Genomic DNA, 24932 nt, shown 5'->3' with positions numbered 1-24932 from the left:
TCATATCTGGTAATTGTCTAATTGATTATTCACGTATTCAAATAATCAAATTAATAGTTTTATTAGTTTATAATTAAATGATGATTGATGAGAAATTTAACTTGAATCATTATAGAATAATTAAACTTGAATCATAATCATAATTCACTAATTCAATTAAGATTGAATGTTGTTTATGTGATTGTTTATTGAATTTTGAAATTAAGTTGAAATCAAAAATCTGATTATATGATTGAATGTTGAAATTTTGATTATTATGATATTATCTGAAATATGAAATTGTTTATTTTACTAAATGTTGAAATTCTGTTGAAATTTATCAGAAATCAAATTATCAGATTAAGTTTTTTGGATTTAGTTGAATATTGAAAGTTGAAAATAATGAACTTGTAGTGATGAATTCTAAATAACCATCTAGTAGTCAAAAACATAAAAAGAGAAAACTAGTAGAAGAAAAGAGAAAGGAAGATGTCGGTGCTCTATATAAGTTTATTCATAGACAACTTGTTGACGATCATGTTGAACACCAAGAAAATGTAGAAGTATAAGTAGAAGAGGCAGAATAGCAAAAGCCCGTTAAAGAGCTTGTTGATGTATGTGATCCAAGAAGGTGGGAAAAACTTAATTATGAAGAGCTTAAACTTTTGGTTGAGAAAGATCCTAAAAGAGATAGTAGTATTATGTATGGTCCCTACGATAAATCTGATAGACGATTTTCTGCAGCTTTATATACAAGATCTTTATCAAATTTGGAGAAGTGTGATAGAGAATGGCTAGTATATTCGAAAGAGCTCGGCAAGGTATTTTGTTTTTGTTGTAAAGTGTTTAGAATAGGGATTTCTAAAGGTAAATTAGGTGATGAAGGTTAGTCGGATTGGCACCACGTTACCAGCAGAGTTAAAGAACACGAAATTTTCTTGGATCATCTCACAAATAAGAATAATTAGTTTGATATGCGTAAAAGATTGAACTTGAATGAAACAATTGATAAAGTTCAATACGAGCAATTCAAGAAAGAAAGAGATTACTGGAAACAAGTCCTTTTGTGAATCATTGCAGTAATGAAGTTTCTTGCTAAACATAATTTAGCATTTTGTGGATCAAATGAAAAGTTGTATAAAAAAGGTAACTATAGATGGTATATTTATTTTCCAATTCCAACAAATACCTTTTTGTTAATTATTATGATTGACTCCACTTCTTATTTGTTAAATATATTTAACAGGTAATGGAAATTTTTTGGGTGTCATTGAAATGTTGGAAGAGTTTGACCTGACTATCAAAGAGCATGTGCGGCGGATCACAAATAACAAGCTTCATGTGCTTTATCTTGGGCACACGATCCAAAACGACCTAATACTTTTGATAGCTTAAGAAATTAATAAAGGACTTATCAAGATGATAAAAGAAGCAAAGTACTACTCAATCATACTTGATTGTACTCCCGATTCAAGTAACCAAGAACAAATAACTATATTAGTGAGGTATTTAAAGTTATCATATAATTTTGTTACCGTCGATGAGTTCTTTTTAGGTTTTTTGAATGTTGATGATACCTCCAAAAAAGGACTATTTGATATTACACTTGAGGAGTTAAAGTCTTTTGGTCTTGAAATTGATGATATGTGTGGTCAAGGCTATGATAATGGAGCAAACATAAAAGGAAAACACCAAGGAGTGCAAAAGAGATTTTTAGATATAAATCCTAGAGAATTTTACACTCCTTGTGGTTGCCATTCTCTTAATCTAACATTATATGATATGGCTAACAACTGTGTTAAAGGAAATAACTATTTTTGGATTCATCCAACGCATTTATACTATCTTTGCAAACTCTACTAAGATGTGGGAAATCCTAAAGGATAATGTAAAAGTTTGGAGTCTTATGTCATTGTGTCAAACTCATTGGGAAAGTCAAGTTAATAGTGTAAAGGCTATTAAAATGCAACTTGTTGATGTATGGGAAACTTTACTTCAAGTTAGAGAAAAAGATAATGATGCTGCAATTGCAAGTGAAGCAACTTCACTAGCAAAAAAAGAACTTGGTGACTTTGAATTTTGGGAATCAACTGTTATTTGGTATCAAGTACTAAACAATGTGAATATTGTGAGTAAAAAGTTACAGTCAAAGGATATGCATCTTCATAATGCTATTACAGAAATAAATAAATTCATTGGGTACTTCAAGGATTATAGAGAAACTGGTTTTTTAAAAGTGATTGATGAAGCTAAGGACATTGCTATTGAAATGGTTATTGATCCAATATTTCCATAAAATCATTTGATTGAAAGGAAAAAAAGGTTTGATGAGAGTTCAAGTAGCGAAGAAGTTTCATTTACACCTGAAGAGAATTTCAGAGATAATTTTTTCTTATACATTGTTGATCAAACTATTTTTTCTCTTAAGACAAGATTTTAACAATTCAAAGAGTATGACAAAGTATTTGGTTTTTTTATTTCCATATAATTTGAAGGGAATTGAAGATAAAGATCTTAATTCATCTTGTTATCGTCTTGAGAAAGCACTCAAGTTTGAAGAAAGATCAGATATTGATGCCGATGAACTTTATACGGAGTTGAAATTATTTGAGACATTGGAAACCAATGAATTTAGCAACCCTATAGATGTTTTGAAGTTTTTGAAAGAATTTGATTATTTCCCAAATGCAAGCATTGCATATAGAATATTGTTGACTATTCCAGTAACGGTGGCATCTGCAGAAATGGGTTTTTCTGAGTTGAAGTTATTGAAGTCTTACTTACACTCCATAATGTCCAAAGAAAGACTTAGTGGTTTGGCGATGATATCTATCGAGAAGGAAATCTTAGAGAGTATAGACTACGAAGAGTTGCTCAACCAATTTGCTATCAAGAACGTTAGGAGAGCCTCACGGATCGTCGGTTAGCTGTTACAGTATGTAATTATTCATTAAAATATTATGATTTTTCTATGTTTATTGCTATAAAGTTTATCGTTGTTTTAAAAAAATATTAGTTTATGTAATTTTAATTCGTTACACTTTAAGGCCTAAGGGCCTTTTTTCTGGCTCGTCCCGGGCATTTGAATTCTTGGGACTGACCCTAGGATGATTAATCAAAATTTAAAGGCTATGTTGATTTAGATGACATGAGTGATGAAATGAATCAAAATAGAAGAAGAAATTAAAGTAAATTGTGTAAATCTGACTTTTGTTAAAGTTATCTCTTCTTGTGATAATTTTGAAATCGTTGCTTCTGAATATATATATATTTAACTTGGTTTTGGTAAACCTTCAAAAAATGCTTTAACAAAGGATTCCGAACATCTTAAAGACGCGGTGCAAAATTAAAATGATTCTTACAATGTATCAGATTTTGAGAATAATAGTGAATATAATAATGATATTTTACCAAATCTTTTGATGGAAGGTACTCATTATGTTCATAAAAATTTGAAAACAAAAGGAAATTTTTTTCTTAATCCATTACTTTTGTTTATCCAAAGGTAATTAACTCTCCAAATCAAATTTTTAGTCAAACAAGGTAATTCAAATCATGTTATTCTTGAAATGATTTCCTTTATCAAAAATGATAATAAAAATGTTGTTGGTGAACATTTTTAGTAAACATAAAATATTATTGAAAGCAATGTCAATCTCAGCAAGGTTGTGCTTCTTAAAAGACCCATTTTAGATCTAGTGTTAGGGTTAGACTTGTTAGAGACTAGGATCTGGACAAAGTAGGAAACTTTATCCATTAAGAGCCTTATTGGAATGTTATTGGAAGGTTTGAGCCTATGGCTTGATGGATTAAGAACTTAATGAAAGAGGTTTTTAAGCGAGTAGACACATTGCGTCCATTAGATGGTCGCGGCCCGTCGATTAGGGTTTAGTTGCGACTATTTTGTCCTAAAGTGGACACGGCGCGTCTAGTGTTGGCTGCGACGGGTTTAGCATCGACTTTAACTTTTTTTTTTCTACCAATTTTACTTTTGGTCAAACTTTGATGGATATGAATATTAAATTGAGGATGGAACTTTGTTTGGTATTTGGTAGTTTGTGCTAGCCACTCATTGAGGAGACAACTTTAGATATTGTGGTTGCTAGATTCACACGAGTTTCTCATGATATTATGTATGGCATTAGATGTCATTATATCATAACATGTTTATGTGAGTGTTGTGAAACTATGGTTGGACTATAGCAATTACATGTGAGACTATAGGTAAACTATAGCAGTTGTATGTAAAACTATAGTTAAACTATAACAAACGTATAGGAGACTATAGTTGAACTATAGCAATGTTACTTGAGACTGTAGTTAGACCATAGCAAATGTATGTGAGACTATAATTGGACTATAACGGTTGTATGTGAGACTATGGTAAATTTATATGTAATGGAATGTGTGGTATATTGGGGAACTCACTAAGCTTTGTGTTTATGTTTTAAAGTTAAATGTTTTTAAGTTGTTACGGTGAGAAAGGGAATGATACAACATGATTGTACACTCGAATCGGTGTTATGTTTATGATTTAGGGCTTCCACGGACTTATGTTATGCTTTTACTCTGTTTTGAAAAATATGTTTTATGACTTTTGAAAACAATCAGATGATATGTATTTTCATGATGGTTTTTTTTGTTATTAAACCTTATTTTAAAAAGAAAGTTTTTGCTGAAAATTTGGGACGTTACATATTGATTATAAAAAAGTATTAGAAGGAAAAATCGCATGTTTCTCAAAAGCAAAATCACAGAAGATTTACTTATAGTCAAAAACTAAAAAAACAATTCCCGACTTCAATAATTTCTTTGAAAAACTTCATCAAAAACTGATCACTTGAAAAATAAACCAACTTTTGTTCGATATCAACCAAAATTTCTAAATATGAAATTATAGCAAAGCATCCAAATCCATTACCAAAACAAAAGTGAAGTGAATAATTTTCATTATTGGTTCAATAAAAAATATGCATCCTTTTCAAGATAAATCACTCCTCAATCAAGAAGAATTTCTATATGAAACACAACTTGTAGATATTTTAACTGAAAAAAAAAATCAAGCCTTGAAACTATTGAATAGTTTAGGAAGGATTTTTCTAAATATTATTTTGATCTTATACCGAAACATATGTAGTTTAATTTCAATTTTGAAGTCGAAATTCAATCGTACTCTTTTGAACCTAGTCACTAATTGGATACCGAAATCTTAAGTTCGACAATTTCGAAAAGGCAGTCCCTATTTGGAAACCAAATTTCGAAGTTCAAAAGTGTTAAATAACTTACGGATTGTCACAAAAAATACTATGAATTTCAATTCACATTTTACTTTAATACATGTGATATGTGACGAACAAATATAATAGAGAATGATATATTGATAGTGATTTCCCATGTCACATGATTGATAAGAAGGAACATTAAAGGGATTACAAAGAACTTTCTGATACTGGTTATGTAAAGTTTAGAAACAATGACAACTTCAATAAAAAGGATATGTAAAATCATGAACAAATAGTTCACAATAAAACGTGTTGCATATGTTAAAGGTTTAAAGCATAATTTGATAAGTGTCAACTTATTGTAAGTATTTGAAATCAACCCACTTTTTTAGATATATCAAATCTTTTGTGGTGTTCTACTATCAAGAAATTGCTTTTTTAGAATATAAACTTGTCGAAAGACTTAACAAGATTGTTACATGAGGTTGGATGGAATTTCTAAAATGAAAGATACTTATGAACTCTTGTGCGAGTTGTTTACTCATTTAAAAAGACAAAAGGAGGATATGCTAAGTTGTTTTTCAAAATTGATGTGTAACACCGTAAATTTAAAATAAAATTTTCATTTTTAAATTAAAAAAATTCTCAAAATACATTTCACAAAAATCACAATTAGCAAATTAATAAAACACACTTCCATAATTGTTTGATTAATAATCCATGATCTTCCAAAACATAACTCTTTATCTCGTGTGTACAATCGAGCGTTGCCTTCCCGTGATCCTGAGAAGTACCCGAAACACATAACACATAACACATAACACGGTAAACACAAAGCTTAGTGAGTTCCCCAAAATACCACATACAATAATTTGCCACTCGAGGCTATACTTTGTACGACCCTCTAGTCACTATGTCTCAGCGGGACCCTCCAGTCCCATAGCTCGTTGGACCCTATGGCACGGTCTAGCTCGTTGGACCCTCCGGTCCAGTCTGGTTGAGGACCCTCTGGCCTTGTAAATCGTTGGACCTTCTAGTCCGGTCAGAATAGCACATAGCATACATAAATCACAATACACGTAATCTCAAGCAAACACGTATAACCTTTCGGTCCACACATATATACCACTCTAGGTAATGTATAGTGAGCAGACTCACCTCGGATGGCGAACATATCCTATAAATGTTGCTGCTACACTCCGACTTCTATCACTAAGCCGAACTCACAAATAACCCCATTAGGATCTAAGACCAACTTTCACATTATTAGGTCTAAATATGGTCCATCAATCCGGTCCATAAATAATCCAAGCCCAATGGGCCCACCAAGGCCCAATACCAAATGGGTCCACAAAAAGTCCTCTAATGGCCCAACTATGGCCTAATTTTCCAAATTGGGCCCAAACTCTCATATGGGCCTTACCTTAAAGCCCATCCATATATTCTAGTCCATGTGATTGCTCTTGGGTAGCCCATCAATAGCCTAATCACCAAAATCCAATAGAAAGGCCTAACACAAGGCCCAACAAATTTAGGGTTTTCACATAAAATAACGATTAGGGTAAAGTGTTTCTCACTTAACTCATTAAGGACTTAACCCATTAAGTCCATCACTCCACTAGGCCATTCATATAATGAAGTTGGACCTAATTCACAATATCCATCCAACAGCCTAACCACGGGTCCCAGTAAAATCCAAACTATCAAACCCAAAATTAGGGTTTTCCAAACCCTAATTAGGGTTTCTAGCCCAATAACGATACAGCCCAGCCCAAGGTTAGTGTTTAGGTCCAATAGGGTACCACTGTGCCGGGCACCACCCACTACCACCTCGGGCGGTGGTGATCGACGGCTGCTCAAGGCGGCAGGCGGCGGCAACCACACGCACACAGCCACCTCCCATGGTGGCTGGTGGCGGCATAGGGCGGCAGAAGGCAAAGATAGGTGGCAGCCACCACCTTGAGGTGGTGGTTGTGGATTTTCCGGTCCAATAATTCTCATATAACACCAAAAATGCCGAGAATAGCTCATATACTCGACCATACACAACTCAGGCACCCTCACCGGCGGCTGCCATAACCGAGATGAGTAGAAACGGTAGCCATGAGGCCACCGATAATAGGCGGTGACGTCCCACGACGTCCAGCCGGTAGAAACGAAGAAGAAGAAAGAAGGTGGGTGGTTAGCAGTCTTACCGAGAGCCTTCAGGTCACGTCGGACCCGCGCAAAGACGAACGCAGTTGTAGCCGCCGATCTCGGTGACTCCTCGGGCTCCCTTACGTCTCCGGCAGTAGCAAGGAGGTGGTGCTCGTCGGCGCTTCAACGGTGAGGCAGCAGCAATAGTCCTGGAGCTTCTCAAGGTGGCGGTTGAAAGGAGTTTACGTGATGGTGGTGGCCGATAAGCAATTGTGTAGGGTTAGGGTTTCCATTATCTTATCCGAAAAGAAGGAAAGAAACATACGGGATTAACCTGTGTCCATCCCAAACTATAATGCCAATTAAACACTTTTGGTCCCTCCCCATTAAGTTATTTTCAAAGAAAATCCAAAAGTTGCCCTTTAGCCCCTGACTCAATAAATTCCTTTCATCTAAGGTCCAAAACTTACCATTTAACCCCTATCTTTAATAATTCATAACGATACAAGTCCCAACAATTACCAACCAGCCCCCACCTCCAGAAATATTTACAAAGTGGCCCGGAAATTACACTTTAACCCTCAAAATCCATAATTAAATCAATTTGCTCCCCAACACCAACACCCCGCTCAATATTATTTAATTCGGGACTATAATCCATTTATAAATCTTTATCTACTTATTTAATCAATAAATTGGATGTTACATGATGAAAAAGAAAGTTTTCCATCTTCCATATTTCAGAATATTTTGGTAATGATAACTACGTGATGACAACCAGAAGACATAGAAAAGAAATGGTGAATCTTCTTGTCTGGTGGATGGCAGTTTGGAAAGCCTTATTCCATATTGCAACTATACTTTTTTAATAGAAGACTTCGAATTTTGTAACTGGTTACAAAAAGGGGGAATGTTGAGTATTATGTTGTGATAGTCATGAAGATCATTTCAATGGAGATGTTTTTGTGATTCCAAAATAGTTAATAGATCATATCATACTCCTTTTTATTGAGTTATGGTGTAAGCTAGCTAAGATGCTCTTAACCGCATGTGTATGTTAGTGTGAGCAGGGTGTTATGTTTTTTATGTTTCCAAACTTACGTGTCTATGTATGATTGGTTGTGTAGTGCCTTTTTCTTTGTATCTATATATAAGTGTATGTCATAGAGAATGGGTAAGTTTTCTATAATGTTTGTATACCCTAAATACTTAACCCTTGTTTTGTATTCACTCTCATCAATCAATCAAAATTAATCAAAAAGATGAATTTTTATTTAGTTTAAATGTTCTTAGTTTTATTCCACAATTTTATTTGTTATTGTGTTCTTGTCCTATCAATAAGTATATATTCGACCATTATTGGTCATTTTGTATCTATAAGCAAAAATTATCAAACACAAAAAAATAATTTATCGGCTTATGACATATTGATATCAAAAACTTAATCAAAACATTTTTGTTTTAACTCTTTTTTAACATTGGAAAAAACTAATAAGCATTTTTGCACATAAACATAAGTTATTTTAAATGAGAAATTCCAAACACAAACATCTTTCGATCAAAACACCAACATGCATGATACACATAGAATGTCCTTTTTGAGTTTGAAAATCCTTAAAGTCTAACATTTTATTCACAGAATATCACACAATGTGGGCCTACGTTTCCTTTTTATGCCTTTGTCATATATGAAACCATTTTCGACTTCCAACTTCTTACCTTCCCTTTACCCTATTTTATAAGACTAGAGATTGTTATTGTAAAAATCAATTCATTCATAAATTCATATGTTGAACAACCTAGCGTTAATCAATCTATAGTTTCCAACCTACATATGACTACCATAACATTCTTTCTTTTTAAGGAATGTAATATACTAAACTTTTTATTTTATATACATTTACATTGCCAAACCTTAGCATTTTTTATAAGATTTGCACTTGCATACCATGTCTATATAGTAGATTTTATTTTTTTGGAACAAAGTTTATATATATATATATATATATATATATATATATATATATATATATATATATATATATATATATATATATATATATACCCACGTCTGAAGGACTCGTCATACGTTTATATAGATATACTTGAAATTATTAAGGTTAAAACATACATTAGCATTTATTTCAAATTTTCAGATTGGTTGATATTGTTTGTTGTATTTCATTTAAATTATTGTACATTTGAAATCGATAATGATCAAACATAAAGTTACTTGTAACATCATCGATAATAAACACCCACCCCCACATATTACATCTGTCTCCACATGCAACGATTCAGTTGGATAAATATGCAAACTCATGTAATTCATTTTTATAAACAAATAAAAGTTCCATTGATCAGATAATTAATCTTACTGATGAACATGCTGAAGCATCCATGGCGGCAGCGATGTGGCAGAGATACGGTGATCTCCGCCGTATCCCTCCTCCCTTACATCAGTTTCCAGGAATGGATCCCTACAAAATTTCGTAATCATTTAACCATTATCATCATTTCGTTTATCATGTGCATCAGTGTGTGTGTGTCTGTGTGTGTGTGTGTGTGTGAGAGAGAGAGAGAGAGAGAGAGAGAGAGAGAGAGTACACGCCGATAGGAAGAGAGTGATGAACCGGATCCGGAGCCTGGATGTGAGGCGGTTGTAGATCGGTGTTCGCCTCTTTCTCGTTCAACTGTTTACACATTTAGATACGAGAGATTTTGTAAAAGTATAAAAAAATAAAAAATAAAAAATAATTATTTTAACTATGATTCACAGATGAAACGTTATATTTATTTTGTTCATATAGATTTAAGATACCTTCTTGTAGAGTGTATTCCTTTGGTCTTGTAGTGCCTTCTCCTGCATATACGCCACAACAATTCATTAACTCTTACAAACTTATTATTGTTTAATTAATTAATAATTAATAATTATCAAAGATTATGAATTACCTTTTTGTGAAGTTGGGAGATGGACTCGTGCATCAGTTGGTTCTGCATAAACAAATTATGGTTTAAATTTTTTTTTTTTTTTTTTTTTTTGTGTTTTGTTTGCAACAAAAAAAATAAAAATAAAAAAATAAAAGTGAAATGGTTTTACCTTCTTGGTTCGAATTCGCTTGAGAGCAGTATCAATCTGTTGCTCTACACTGTGAAGCTCTTTAAGGTTTAAGGACTCTAAACCTTCCCCAGCATAGTGCCTATTAAACATGTTGAAATTAGTTTAATAAAATTAAATGAATTAGAAAAATATAAGTAACGAAATGGGAACATTTGTAAAGTTGCTAAATTAATTATCTAACGTGCTTTAGTGAAAAATATTAGATGATTATTTTAATAATAACTTTTTAGAATCATATTATATATCAATTTGAATAATATGATTAGTGTACCTCATATTTTTTTCTAGGACTTCTATTTTTGCCATAAGCTTTGAGGATTCAAGAGTCCAGCTTCCCTGCATACAATTTTTCACGAAAGATCAAGTCAACGCTACCACTTTGAATCCGGTCAACATCAGTTTAGAGGAAAACACACAAAATAAAATATAAATGGAAGAAATAATTAAAGGGGAGAATTAAATGCTGTGTTTTGTAGTTGTGATGCTTACTGGGGTTTCGTTTCCAGGTGTAGTAGTGAGAAGCTTCTCTGCATATGAGCATCTTTCATATCGTTCAAGAATTGCTTCCATGCTATTTCAATCAAACAATATTCGAGATTTAAAATTATGATAGTATATATATTCTCTTAATTTATGTCTAATTAAGAAAACTAAGAATGATGTCTATTTTGGAAACAAATTTGTAGGTCAATAGCAATTAATCTCGTTAGTAGGCAACAAACTAATTTGCATAATATCAGGGTTCAGTTCAACAGTTGTCAACAAAAGAAAGTGAATTTTACACAATCCACTAAGATATCAAGTATTTTAGATATCAAGAACTTGATTATAAACCGATCTATCTTCACCATTTTTGTTTCTAACATCAGTATATGAGAAACAAAAAAATGGAAAAAAGTGTGATTTAGTGAAAAAAAAGAGATGCAATGTCAACAAAAAAAAATGGTAACCATATGAGAAACAATTTACTGGTTAAATTGGTAAACAAGTTAAAGTGTGATTTAGTGAACAAAAAGTTATGAGTACTGATGACTTTGGATGGAAAAAATGGAAAAAAGAAAAGAAAAATGGTATTGATAACGTGTATGTATGTGCATTGTTGTATTAGTTTAGGTATTACATGCCTATTGTAGAGCCCAAGTGTATGTATGTAAAGTGGACACATGTTTAATTGTTGGTTTCTAACTTTCTATTTGATGTATTAGTTTAGGTATATTACATAACTAGGTGTGAGACCCATGTATTATATAGGTGTATTTAAAACAATTAAATATATATAAACATTTGAAAATTGTGAATTTATAAGAAATATAAAATTATAAGGAAAGTCTATTAATAGAATTGATATGCATTTATTATTAAATTTAAATACCATATTGAATTAATAAAATAAGAAAACCACAAAATTACATGTGGAATAAAAATTAATTCAAAATAACCACGAAATGAGATGTGGCAAAATGAATGTGAATGTGACAAGTGGCAAAAAAACCTTCATTTATTAGAGAAGATTTGTTAGTTGGGTAAACATGTGTCTCTTCCCTTTTGTCTTTCAAATTCAGTTGTTGGTTTCTATTTAATGTAATAAATTCTAATGTTTGGACATCACCAATTTCTGGTTATAGTGGCCAAAAGTATTATGTTATTTTCTTGATCAGTTTTCACATTTTGTATGGGTTTTATCCACTTAGACAAAAATCCGATATACTTTTCAAATTCTTACATTTTCTCTCATTTGTCGAAAATCAATTCAATCATGAAATTAATGTCTTCTAATGTGATAATGGTGATGAATATGACAATGCTTCCGTTCATGATCTAAATGCCTCTAAAGGTATAACCATTCTTTTCTCATATCCCTAATTCCCCATTTTTTTCTCATATTGTCAATGTTAGGTGATGTTGTAGCAGTGGAAGCTTGGTGAGCTTTACGAGATTTTTCCATGATTAGTTTTGATTGGAAATCATAGAAGTCAGGGAGAGGAGTGGCTTGTTGTATGAGGATCGCGACGCCTTTGTAGATTTCGTTGAGATCATCAATCAAATTGTAGAACGTGTTTTTGAATTGACATTAGATTTCCCACAATGGCAAGTTGATCTTCCAACATTTTCATAGGTTGATAGTCGTAGGAGATGTTGGGATGATGATCTAGACAAGTGGAGACGAACTTGTTGTCAAGATAGACAACCCTTGCACTTTGATTATCTTGACAAATGGTTTCGAGAGCTTGCCACACTTGTGAGAAGGTAGTGTTAGGTTTTAGGATAGTGTGAAGGAGATCATTGGATATTATACAGTAGATCCATTGAAAAACAATGGAATCTAGACGGGATAAGATTTCATATTCTGAAGTCACTTTGGCATTTTCTGCCTCGATAGCTATTGAGGAAGAATGAACAGAAGGTGGTGGTTTGGCTTGGGGACTGATATGGTTTCCGACTTGGAATGCTAGACGGTGGATTTGAACAACTCAACCCATGAAGTGTATTGGCTATTCTCCATTTCGAGAGAATGGGATGAAATTTCGGATGTTGATGACTGTGATGGTAGGGTGATTTTTGGCATCCATTGAAGAAGAAAAATTTATAAAAGAAGAACAGAGGAGAAGATCGGCGGTTGAGAAGGGTTTTTAGAAGGTTGTGTGCTCTGATACTGTGATAACAGATATGTAGACCCGTGTGTATATATACAAGGTGCATCACACTATTTTCGGTATAGGATATGTATAATATCTTTACTAACTAATATCCCAGAATACTAGGAAAGGTAATCTTGTTGTGATGATAGGATAATCTCTACTAATATTGTGAACTAAGAACAACGTTATTTGTTCCCTTCTCTTCCATGCTAGTCTTCCACCCAAGTTTTGGGTGAAGCTCTTCATATGTCATTTCAACTTCTCAATATATTACCCTCCACCACCATAAAGAAATGGATATCATAATTCAAAAGATTCGGTAGACAACCCTCTTATACTCACCTTCGAGTTTCAGATACCTTGTAACCTACACTTTAACACAAAAAACAAGCTTATATCTCGTTCCACTCCATATATTTTACTTGGAAGTGTAGGATAATTAAAGGATGGAGGATATCATGTAGATTTTAGATATCATCAATGGAAGGTAACACGAGGGAATTTAGTATTTTATCAAGGACAAAAATAAGGAACCTTATACACGGTTGAGGTGTCTGAAGGAGGGGAAAACATGGTTGTTGAGGATATTGGTATGTATACATCATTACCCCAGAGACTTAGGCGTATAAGTGAGAAATATATGAAGATCCTAGGTAGTCCAGTTGTGATTGTGGAATTCTGTGAGTCATGTATCCTTGGCAAACAGAAAAAAAGGTTGCATTTGCAAAGATGAAAATGTCACCAAAGGTTGTAAAGTTGGATTTGGTTTATATTGATGTGTACGGTCTAATATCGGTTTACTTAACTAGATGATTACTTTACTATGTTACCTTTATAGACGATTCCATGAGAAAGGTATGAGTTTCTTTTCTAAAAGTCGTGGTAGATAATAGGATTAACAAGTTCTTAAATCTAATGGATATAGTACACCCACATTCATTTTATTTCATATTATGCCGAGAATGGCTTCTAAGACACTTCAACAAAATGGAGTTCCAAAACTAATGAACATAAAACTAAATCAAATGGAAAAGAGTATGAGGCTTCATGTAGGCCTTTCAAAGATGTTATGGGCAGATTCAGTAAATACAATATCTAATCAATTATGGACCCTCAATTTTGATATGTTTTAAGATTTTAGAAGAGGAATGACAAGGCCAAGAGGCAACTCTTACATATTTAAGATTATTCGAGTGTATCTTTTATATCAAGATCAAGGATGCTAATAAAGACAAGCTTGAGGCAAATGACAAGAAATGCATATCTATTGGCTATCGTTTGGATGGATGGTATAATCATTTCTAAGATGATCAAAGCATACAGGCCATCGAAAGTAAGGATATCATATTTAACGAGAATTCCCTCTATAAAGACAAGCTTGGAGTAATTTTTGAAAAGGAAAAAAAATACACAAGACAGATCAAATTGTCTCCATGGGGGGGGGGGGGGGGGGCATAGAGTGTCATTAGTCATTACAAGGCCTGTTAATATTATAGATGAAGTAGATTCATAAACCATGCATATTAAAATATCCACTAGAGAGAGAGAGAGAGAGAGAAAGAGAGAGAGCTCCAACTAGATACTCTTCATCAACAAACTATTTGCTATTGACAAATAATTGTGAGTTAAAGTATAGTAAAGAGGATTTAAGGATAACAGATTACATGTAGTGGGAGAAAGTCATCGAGGATAAGATAAGTTCATTTAATAAGAACCAGACCTTATCCTTGCCTCTTTGGTCTAGTTTTTCTTAGGAAAGAAAAACACTATAAAACAAGTAGGTGTTTAAGGAAAATGATGAACTTGATAGTAACAAGAGAGAAAAGGCCTGGTTGGTGGTTAAGGGGTTCCAACATAAAAGGGTATTCAATCACAATGAGATTTTCTATCCAATTGAAGATGATTAGAATCAGATTAATCTTGGGTATTATGCATGTAGTAGATTTATAGTTGGAAAAGCTATATGCAAAAACTATTTTCCAATATTGAAACAATAATGAAGGCATCTACATAACCCAACCAAAAGGTTTTTAGACGATTAATAAGGAAAACATGGTATGGAAACTGAAGAAAAAAATGTTTGGATTAAAACAATCATCAAGAAGATGGTTTTTGAAATTTGACAATTTCATGTAGAGGAATGGGTACTCTAGATATGAGATGAATCATTGGTGTTACCCATAGATGTTGATAACAAATAGCAAACAACATTGACGAACCACATATATGTTATGTAGCAATAATGATGAGATAACACCCACTATTTCAGATTTAGCGATAGACTATTAGAAAATTAATATATATCCCTTAACCTGAAGTCTTAAACTATTATAGCACTTATAATTTACGTCTAACCCTAACCCTCTAATTATACCAGATTAAAAAAGTAAAAGAATAATCGCCATGATCTCACTAAGTAGCCTCCAGACACTAAATTGCACCATGTCAACACAACGCTATGCTAAACGCTATAGCGGATGTTATGAACGTTATTAACAACTATGTTGCTACATGAAGAAGTTTGATTCCTCATTTATTATCTTGTTGTTATATGTTGATAAAATATTGTTGGTTGGATCAAATATAACGGATATCAACATGTTCAAGAGGTAACTGTCTTTGAATTTTGAGATGAAGGAGCATTATGAAGCAATTAAATACATATTACACTACTTCAAACACACTACTAAGGTTGCTTTCTATTTAAGAAAAAAAAAAGGTAATCTTAAAAGGATTCACAGATACAGACTTGTGTAGATATTCTGAATTGGGGAAGATCACTACATGTTATGTGTTCACTATTAAGGGTACAACGGTTAGTTTGATGTCCAAACTTTGAGTGTATGTCAACCACAAAAGCATAATATATTGACATTGCAAAAGCTAGGGAAAATATTTTTTAATTAAAAAGCTTTCTATCAGAGTTGGACATGAAATATGAAGACTTTATTCTCCATTGCGACAATAACTTAGTTATCAATAGCAAACCGTAGTGATCGCTATCGCGAATAGGTATATTACCGCTATATACTAAATAACGACAGAAAGCAGGGGTTTTAGTGACAGTAGGTATTTTATTATTTTATTATTTTTTTGTAAAATAGGATTAAAAGAATTAGGGTTGACGCTAAGTGAAATCATTTCTCATTTGCCTCCCGTCTCTACGCTCGGGACCTTCTTTACCTCTGAATCCTTTACGAACCCTTTATGTCTACCTCCGATAAACCCCACCGACATCCACAACATTCTCTCTGATGACCTCTTTGGTGTCGACCTCAGGTCCAATTGGAAGTTTTTGCTCTTTTTTTTTTCTTTTTGTTGTTTTCACTTGGTTTTGTTGTCTTTCACTTTGGTTTGATGATTACACTTAGTATTACAATTCTAATTCATGTTTTGATCACTTCTACTTTGTTAGAAATGGCTATTAAAAGAGAAAACGATCTTGGTTGGGTTTATGGGACACAGATTGAAGGAAATAAGTGCAATGTAATTTTTGTTCTTTTGTATCAAGAGAGAGGATTACAAGGCACAATCACCACCTTGTATTATTTTCTCACATTGTCTAGACATAGTTTTATTTGTAATATGTGACTCTCTATGTATGAGTCCCATTGTAATTGTAATCCTTATATAGATATCAATAATAAACCATTCTAGTTCGTCTTTAGGTGTGACATGATTATCAAAATCGTGAAACACATAAAATTTTTTTGTCTTCACTGTTTCCTCTTTGTACTTTTAATTATGATTTTGTCATGAGAAAACAAATAGTCACTTTTATTTTGGTTATTTTAGTGATTAGCCCATAATTATGTTATCACAATTGGCTGGGACAATGTTATTCACTAGTAATAAAGTTTGAGATATATTTAACTTCTTCATTTTCATTTTTTCTTCCATTTTTCCAAAACGTCATGTTTTTTTTGTTTTTTTTCTGTCTAATTAAAAGCTAAAATTGAGATTTATAAAAGAACAAAATTTACGCGCTATCCATTTTTCTTTCAAATCCTAAATAAAAAATTATTTTTTGTTTGAAAATAATAGGAAAAGAATATTATCCCACAAAATCCTAGGATTACAACTTCCAATGAAATACGATTCAGCGGACTGATAAAAAAGAAAACCCCATTTGGGGAACACTTTTTCCATGCATAAACCTTTTGTATCTTGCAAAGAAAGAAGTAACAATAATATTATTAAAAAAAAAAAGGTACAAGTCCAGTATGCATTTGTCTACATCCAAAGCTCATTTTAGCCAACAAAAGTACAAGTCCTAGAAGCTGCCTGCATACATGAATTTAATTTAAAAAGTACAATTTTTTTTACTTAGGATCAGTATTAGTTTTTTACTATGTTGGGTGGTATTAATTTAATTTAAAAAGTACAATTTTTTACACTAATGAAACAACAAGTCTTAATTTTTCAAAACGAAACTGAGATTTGATTATTATTAAATCAATTTATTTCAATATCTTGTCATTGAATTGTCATCCACGTCATTCTTAATTCAACCAGGTAAACATGTTATTACTATAATTTATTAATTTACCTGATTTATACAAAAAAAGGTTTTCTAAGACAATTATATACAATAAATCTGAAACTTGGTTATCACTTATATATGTGATCTTGATTGGTTGATAACAATAGAATGTCGCTTTTTGAGTAAGGTTACTTAATTGTCACATTATAATTATTTGTTCACTGACTAACAATTATACTTTTAATTATTAATTATGAATCTAAAATATTTTAGATGGTTTATAGTCAATATGTATCGAATTAAGATTCTAAAAGCATGAGTGTTTGATTTTATTTGTAGTGTAAAAGGATATGAAAGACATTGTAATTAATAAGGAGAAAAATCAATGTACCTAATTAAGATAAACAGTATTTATGATATTCACGAGTGGCTAAAACAATTTTTTTTTGTTTATAATCTAAAACATAAGATGTACAATTCAGTAACAATTTACATATATATTTATTTGCACATAATACACATAATAACGACATATTAATAATTTCTTAACATATTAATATTTCTTTATCGATAATAGCAATATTTATTTATAATAAAACATGTAATATTTTCTAAGTTGCTGGCTATATATTGTACTATATATAGATAAATCGTAAATATAAGTACTTTGTTATTAAGTACATTACTATTGGCTGTAATTTCCTATATTGTTTAATAATTAAAACTCATTTTAGCTATATAAATTTTATCTTAATTAAAAAATCGTACATAAAATTTCCATCATAGCAGAAAATAACTTTTCTTTGAGAAACCAAAAAATAGTACAGAATACAGATCTAATTAATTAATGATTTGTTTATAAAATATAAACCCAAAAAACAATAGTGTACTTGGCACGTTTATACATAACTATTCACTATTACATTTAGCTTTTAACATCCTAATCAACCATAGATTTCAGGAAAATGAACAGTTTGAAAAAGATAATGTATCAATTAATTAAGCTATGATCTTCTGTTAATCTATAGAAATTATTCATTCTTACATATGATTCTTTTACCATTATAAGGAACAGAAACATAATTATGATGTTTTGAAAGCTCAATAGTTACATAAAAAAAAAAGATATAATTAACTGTTTTATTAAAAAAACTATTATATTTACCAGAAAAAACTTGTTCGTTTGATTTAGGATATGCGTGGATGAATGCTGATCTCGTTCTCATAAATGTAACCAGTGATTTCTATTTCAGCTAACATTCGAATCGAGGGTTCAGAGCTGATAGTAATGATTTATAACTTGATGATAAGTTTTTTGAACAAATCGAAGCATGCAGTAACAAAGAAAACGTGAAATTTCAAAACCAGACGCCATTGACGTACGGAATACGGGAAAAGATTACGCCATGAAACTGTATGGAGATCGACTAGAGTGAGGGAGATTGAAGTAGAAGAAGATGAATGATACCTGGAGTGAGTAGAGTACTCAAACAATTTCCCTCTGGAAGAGAAAACGATGAGAGCAACATGAGCATCACAGAGAACAGAGATCTCATGCGCTTTCTTCAGTAATCCTGTTCTTCGCTTCGAGAACGTGACTTGTCTGCTTATTTTGTTCTCGATCCGCTTCAATTGCACTCTCCCTCTCCCCATTTTTGATTTCCCTTCTTTCTTCTTCTACTTACTGTTGTTCGTTGAGAAAAAGCAAAGAGTTGAATTCAAATCCCTTGATTGTGTCATCAAACGAACCAAAAAAGGAAAGGATCCATGAAATTGAGCAGCAGAACGAAAGAGGAATGGTGTTTGGATAGCAGTTGTTTATTCTATTTTGGTGGTGTATGTTTATAAGAGAAAAAGGAAGGTGGTTTGATCGAAAACCATGGTGGTTTCAGAGGAAATGTTTGTCGAATTCTGATTGGCTCGTAGTACTCATGTGTCGTTTTCAATTGCTTCTTTTAGGTCTATATGAGGAATTTTTCTCAAATTAATATGTTAATTATAAGGGCGCATAATCTAGGAAAAATCTTTAAAAAAAAAAAAACCACTACATTTTTAATAATTTATCACAACAGCATGTTTAGCTTTTCTTTTAAAAAGACATTCATATTTATTAATTTTATAAAAAAAAACATTTATGTATAAAAGACTTATAAAACAACAAAGTTTTAAAAATATATATTTTATTTTCATAATATAATGAAAATTTTAAAAATATAATTAAAAATTTGTTAACCACTAAAGATGAGAGATATCTACTAGAAAAATGAGTTTCCTACGAAAATATCCTAGGTAATTTCCTGGAAATATATTTACTTGAAATTTTTTTAAGAAAAAATAGCTTTGGAAATGCTTCAACTTCAGACAAAAAATATGTCATCTGTAATTCTTTGGAATTTTCTTCGGAAATCCCTCGTAAAAAGTTTCGTAAGAGAGTTTTAGGAGCCCATAACTTTTCATCGGCATTTCTTTAGAAATATCAATTTTCTAGGAATTTCTAAGGAAATTGTCATTTGGAAAAGACATTTTCTTTTAGTAGCGTAGAACGCTAATGAGTTTTACTAAAATAAAATTGATTTTTTTTTTTATTTTTGACATTGGAAATACCAAACAACCGCTTTTCTGTTTCGTTTATTTTTTTTATGTTGGTTTGTTTTTCTTTTAGTAGCGTGAGAACGCTAATGAGTTTTACAAAAATAAAATTGATTTTTTTTTATTTTTGACATGGGAAATACCAAACAACCGCTTTTCTGTTTCGTTTATTTTTTTTATGTTGGTTTGTTTTTCTATTGGTTTTATTTTAAGGTTGTAAAAATCGTTCGACAGTAGCTCAACGGTCGACTGAGTTAAATGATTAATCGGTCTAGATAGAGATTAATCGAGGACCATATATTATTATTAAAATATTAAAATTAATCAAAGATTAATATATCTTAAGAAAACAAGTATTTACTTTAAAATTAAAAATTAAGAAAATTTAAGAACTAAAATTTAAAAAATACGAAAATATAAACATTTTGACATAATATTTGAAATTTTGGAGAAAAAAAATGTATTTTTTTAATTTTTTTTTGAATTTTATTGACATTTTTTTTACTTTTGTTGACCGAATAATACCACCAAACCTGATTAATCCCTAATTTCCATCAAAAACTCATAATCCCAATCTGTTGGAGAACGTCAAGTGATTAATCCACGATTAATTCCGATTTCTGCAACCTTATTTTATATATAAGAAACCAAATTAAATATAGAAAATCGGTTATCCTGAAATCAAAAAACCAAACAATTAATTTTTTATTTTATTTTTTTTTTGTTTTCGTTTTTGCTATGGTTTTGATTTTTATGAACTGCCTTATTAATCACCAACTTCACATTTTGTTCGATCATAATAAATACGGCATACCATATGAAACAGAATCATCATAGTTTAAAAGTATAGAAAATGTCTTCGAGTAGATATTTTATGTATATATACCAAAGGGTTTCTAGCCCAACGGTATCAGGTGGTGCCCTCTCTCTTTGAGGTCGGGAGTTCAAGTCTCGTCGTGGATATAGGTGGAATTAGGTGTTAGTTTAAGAGTAGATTAAATATATATGTATTTGTCGGTTCAAAAAAAAAGTTCGATATATATATATATATATATATATATATATATATATATATATATATATATATATATATATATATATGTATATATATATATATATATGTGTGTGTGTGTGTGTGCGCGTGTGTGTGCGATACGTCATATTTATGTGTAAGATAAAAATGAATAATTGAGGATTTCGGCAGCGCTTCGCTTCGTACTTTAAAAAGACCTAGACACATAAAGAGTTAAGCCTTAGTCTAGTTTTGTAATATTGGTGACTATAATGATAATAATCTAGATTCCTCATTAATCCCAATATCTACATCAAGATCTATCAAGTAAGGATCAACCATGTAGGACAGTTGGGAGGCAGAACCATTTCGGTTTATAGTCTTTCTAAAATATAACACCTAAGCCAACGTGACCATTCTAGACACCGCTCTTGTAAGTAGATCAATCAGTATAATGACTTGAAATTATTGATAAATCTTATTTATAGGTTCATAATAACGACTTATGATTATAAATACAAGTTACACTGAAAGAAATAGACTGTAGCTTAACTTACAAGGATTTCTAGCGAATGGTCGGGAATTATACTGGCAGAATTTCAACGCGAGAGCTTCTATTTGTCGGGCTCTTTGATGCCTAAAGCCTTGCTAAACACCCCTAAGGACTAGAAGGACTTGGACTTAAGAAGAAAGAAATCTTGGAGCAAATGGATTTGCAAGATGTAAGCAAATGAGGGATTTTCACAACTTATTTATAAGCTGCCAAGAAGGTTTATGCCCAACGTAATTTTAGGTTACACTCAGCGTGATGGGTACACCCAACATAATTTAGGGCTACGCCTAATGTAGTGGCGCGGGCAACAAGCAAATACGTATGTATATTTTAAATCTTAAAAAATTCATAACTTTTGCATACGAGCTCTGTTCTGACATTCTTTTTTATCCATGCTTAGCTATCGACGAGATCTACAACTATCGTTTAGACTCCGTTGGCTAATTTAGAATTCATTTTTAAAGTTATATTTTTAACTAGCTTAGACTGTTAAAGCCTGTTAAAAATTCGTAAATCTCTCGTCTGATGTCTGTTGTCGACTGTATTTATATTGTTGAACTCCTATTAACGAGGTCTTGAATTCTCGTTTAGATCGTTTCAACTAAAATTCAACCGATCTAAAATTCGGTTTGTGAGTTGTATACTACTATGCTAAATCTTAGAAAAATCATAACTTCCTCTTACAAAATCAAATTTGAACGTTCTATATATATATATATATACGCTCTTGGTTTAATAACTACTACGACTTCCGTTAAAACCTCATAGGCTAAAAAGTAATTTATCAAAAATTCACTTTTTACGATACACAGTGTTATACCGGTTTAATCGTGAAACTTCGAAGAAGCATAACTTCTTCATACAAAGTCGGATTTTAGCATTTTTTATATGAACATAATCATTGTCACATATACTATAACTTTTGTTAAGATTATTTGTCCTAAATAATCTTCTATTAAAAAGTCATTTTTAATGTTTATTAACTCTAAATTGACTAGCCTGAATCTATGACCTCTACAATTATCCCCTTCCATTAGGATGATTACGTCCCAGAATTATCAGCAAAACAAGGCTTGTATAAGGACTCCACACGTTTCCTTTCCATCCTAGGTGATAATCGTAACTATCATGTATTTTCTAACGAGTTTCTAATTTTACACTTCTTGACTGCTGATGGTGTTGCACCTACTCTTCTTTCTAAATTCGGTCTCTATTGGAGACTACTTGCTCCTTCTTGAGTAGACTTAAAATCTTTATTTTGACTGTCAGGTCGAAGGGTCATGTTCTAATGACTTCTCATCATATGATGCAATGGCTAGACTCAAGTCTCTTTGAGTCAGACTCTAACTCAAAGGATACCTTCCTTCATGTTCTAATGTGATATAATATCATTATAGCAGGTAGCAATCTCTGTCTATCGGTTATTAAGCTCTAATGACGATTTGCAATCTATATGTCGATTGCCTCAATCATTTCCTTCTTCGATCTTTGACTAAATTCGAACACTACATCGAATATGGTTCTCAAAACCAAGTATGTTACTTTACGAATATATCTTAGTCGGACTCGATTTGATATGACCACCAGGGTCGGAATAACAAACATCTTCTTTAGTCATTACCGAGACAAGGCTAATGATGGAAATGAACAAAATAGCTCAACTATTTAGAGACTCCGTCTTTGTGACTATCCCCGATCCAAGCGTGAGTCTTGTGCTTCCTGTAGTATAGACCTCTATTACCTTTCACACCTACTCATACTCATCCCAAGTATTGTCTCACAGTCCCTAAGTCGCCATATAATAAGACCAGACAACAACTTAACACATTGAGTCATATAATATAATTAGGGATTATATTACTTCTTGAAAAGCGATTACAAGATTTATTTATGATACATTCCTATTACATCATGCCACACACCCTAATACTACTCATCTTCTTCTTCTTCATATCCCATACTTGAATAATTCATCCTCTATTCCCGACCTATTGTTGTCTCATCAAGGATCATGGGATAGGCCATTGCCTTCAGCTTTAGCGGCATATTTTGCCTTGCTGCTTTGTTTTTCATTGGGTAGTTCTCCGAAATATGCCCACAATTTCCATATTCATAACATTTCTTGTTACTGAATGTACAATCTTTGGAATAGTAACCGGTCCTCGCACACTTATAACAAGTAACTTCTCCATCGTAGCCCTGTCAAAAATACCTGATACCCGAATTACCGGCCCGATTTTTTCGGGTATCGGGTAAATCGGGGTTACCTGATTTTTTCGGGTCGGGTAAAGGGTACATTTTTTGGGTTTCGGGTATACCCGAATTACCCAAATTATTTTAAAAATTCCTTTTTTTTGTAGAGCTTGTACTATATAGCAGGTATTTGATCACGCTTAAACTAAGTATCATTATTGTAAAACATAAATATATTTATTATGACAATACGACACTAACAATATTAAAAGTAATTTTTATATATCATCACATTCTTTAAAACTTAATTGTTTTCTAAATTATAGTTTTTATTACAACTAACAAACTCATTATCTTGACGAAACTTTAGAACATGGAAAAACTTATGGCTACATTTATCTTAAACATTTTAAACTTTTAAATTAAGATCTTTAGGTATTTGTTTTTTTAACATCTTATTAGATTAGATTAAGTTGTTAAAAAATTACTTGATATCTCATGTATTATTGACTAGAAAATCTCAATGTTCAAAGCGTGAGTAACTTCGTTTATGTCTCGTTTGTTTATATAAACAAAACTAATAAAGCACGACGTATTTATTTCATTAAATTTATTTTTAGGTGAAATTAAAAAAAACATATATTTCGGGTAATACCCGAATTACCCAAACCCGACCCGATACCCGAATTACCCGAATTTAGTTTGGGTAGGGTAACAGGTAATTTTTCTAACATGAAAAACCCGAATTGCCCGAAACCCGAAAAAATTACCCGTTCAACACCCCTACTCCATCGCATCTTCTGAAGCGCTTCTTCTTTCACTTCTCACACCACTTAGCTTCCCAGGTATCCCCAGACTTCTTGTCGTCCAGTTCTGACTTTGTGAATCTCCTCTTCTTATAGGATCTTAGAGATCCCTCCAGTATCCTCTTCTCTTCGGTCTCTGTTCTCTCCAGACCCTCTCCCAAAGTTGGGTCTCCACATTCTTTGTTGTTATGATGGT

The 24932-nt window shown here is 32.0% G+C and overlaps 2 protein-coding genes across 2 annotated transcripts; one reads left to right on the top strand and one right to left on the bottom strand.

The window, feature by feature from the left end:
* Nucleotides 1-1843: 1843 nt before the first annotated feature.
* LOC111885791 (uncharacterized) lies at nt 1844-2906 on the top strand. The gene is made up of 2 exons (XM_023882030.1): nt 1844-2251; nt 2475-2906. The coding sequence occupies exons 1-2, from the start codon at nt 1844-1846 to the stop codon at nt 2904-2906; spliced, it is 840 nt and encodes a 279-aa protein (XP_023737798.1).
* Nucleotides 2907-9475: 6569 nt separating this feature from the next.
* On the bottom strand, nt 9476-19600 carry LOC111885670 (truncated transcription factor CAULIFLOWER A). Its single transcript, XM_023881924.3, has 8 exons — nt 19052-19600; nt 10951-11032; nt 10733-10797; nt 10441-10540; nt 10293-10334; nt 10159-10200; nt 9945-10030; nt 9476-9817 (listed from the first exon to the last, which is right to left on the bottom strand). Exons 1-8 carry the CDS (start codon nt 19234-19236, stop codon nt 9712-9714), a joined length of 708 nt encoding a protein of 235 aa, XP_023737692.1. The 5' UTR covers nt 19237-19600; the 3' UTR covers nt 9476-9711.
* Between the last annotated feature and the right edge of the window lie 5332 nt (nt 19601-24932).

Source organism: Lactuca sativa, chromosome 4 (genome assembly GCF_002870075.4).
Source record: "Lactuca sativa cultivar Salinas chromosome 4, Lsat_Salinas_v11, whole genome shotgun sequence".
Lineage (NCBI taxonomy): Eukaryota > Viridiplantae > Streptophyta > Magnoliopsida > Asterales > Asteraceae > Lactuca > Lactuca sativa.
This window is presented reverse-complemented; position numbering and strand designations above follow the sequence as displayed.

Coding starts and splice junctions, on each gene's coding strand:
- LOC111885791 (XM_023882030.1), top strand. CDS start 1,844: ATGTGGGAAATCCTAAAGGATAATGTAAAAGTTTGGAGTCTTATGTCA. Junction 2,252..2,474: donor AGGACATTGCTATTGAAATG/GTTATTGATCCA, acceptor TATAATTTGAAG/GGAATTGAAGATAAAGATCT.
- LOC111885670 (XM_023881924.3), bottom strand. CDS start 19,236: ATGGGGAGAGGGAGAGTGCAATTGAAGCGGATCGAGAACAAAATAAGC. Junction 10,798..10,950: donor CACCTGGAAACGAAACCCCA/GTAAGCATCACA, acceptor AATTGTATGCAG/GGAAGCTGGACTCTTGAATC. Junction 9,818..9,944: donor CACTCTCTTCCTATCGGCGT/GTACTCTCTCTC, acceptor GAAATTTTGTAG/GGATCCATTCCTGGAAACTG.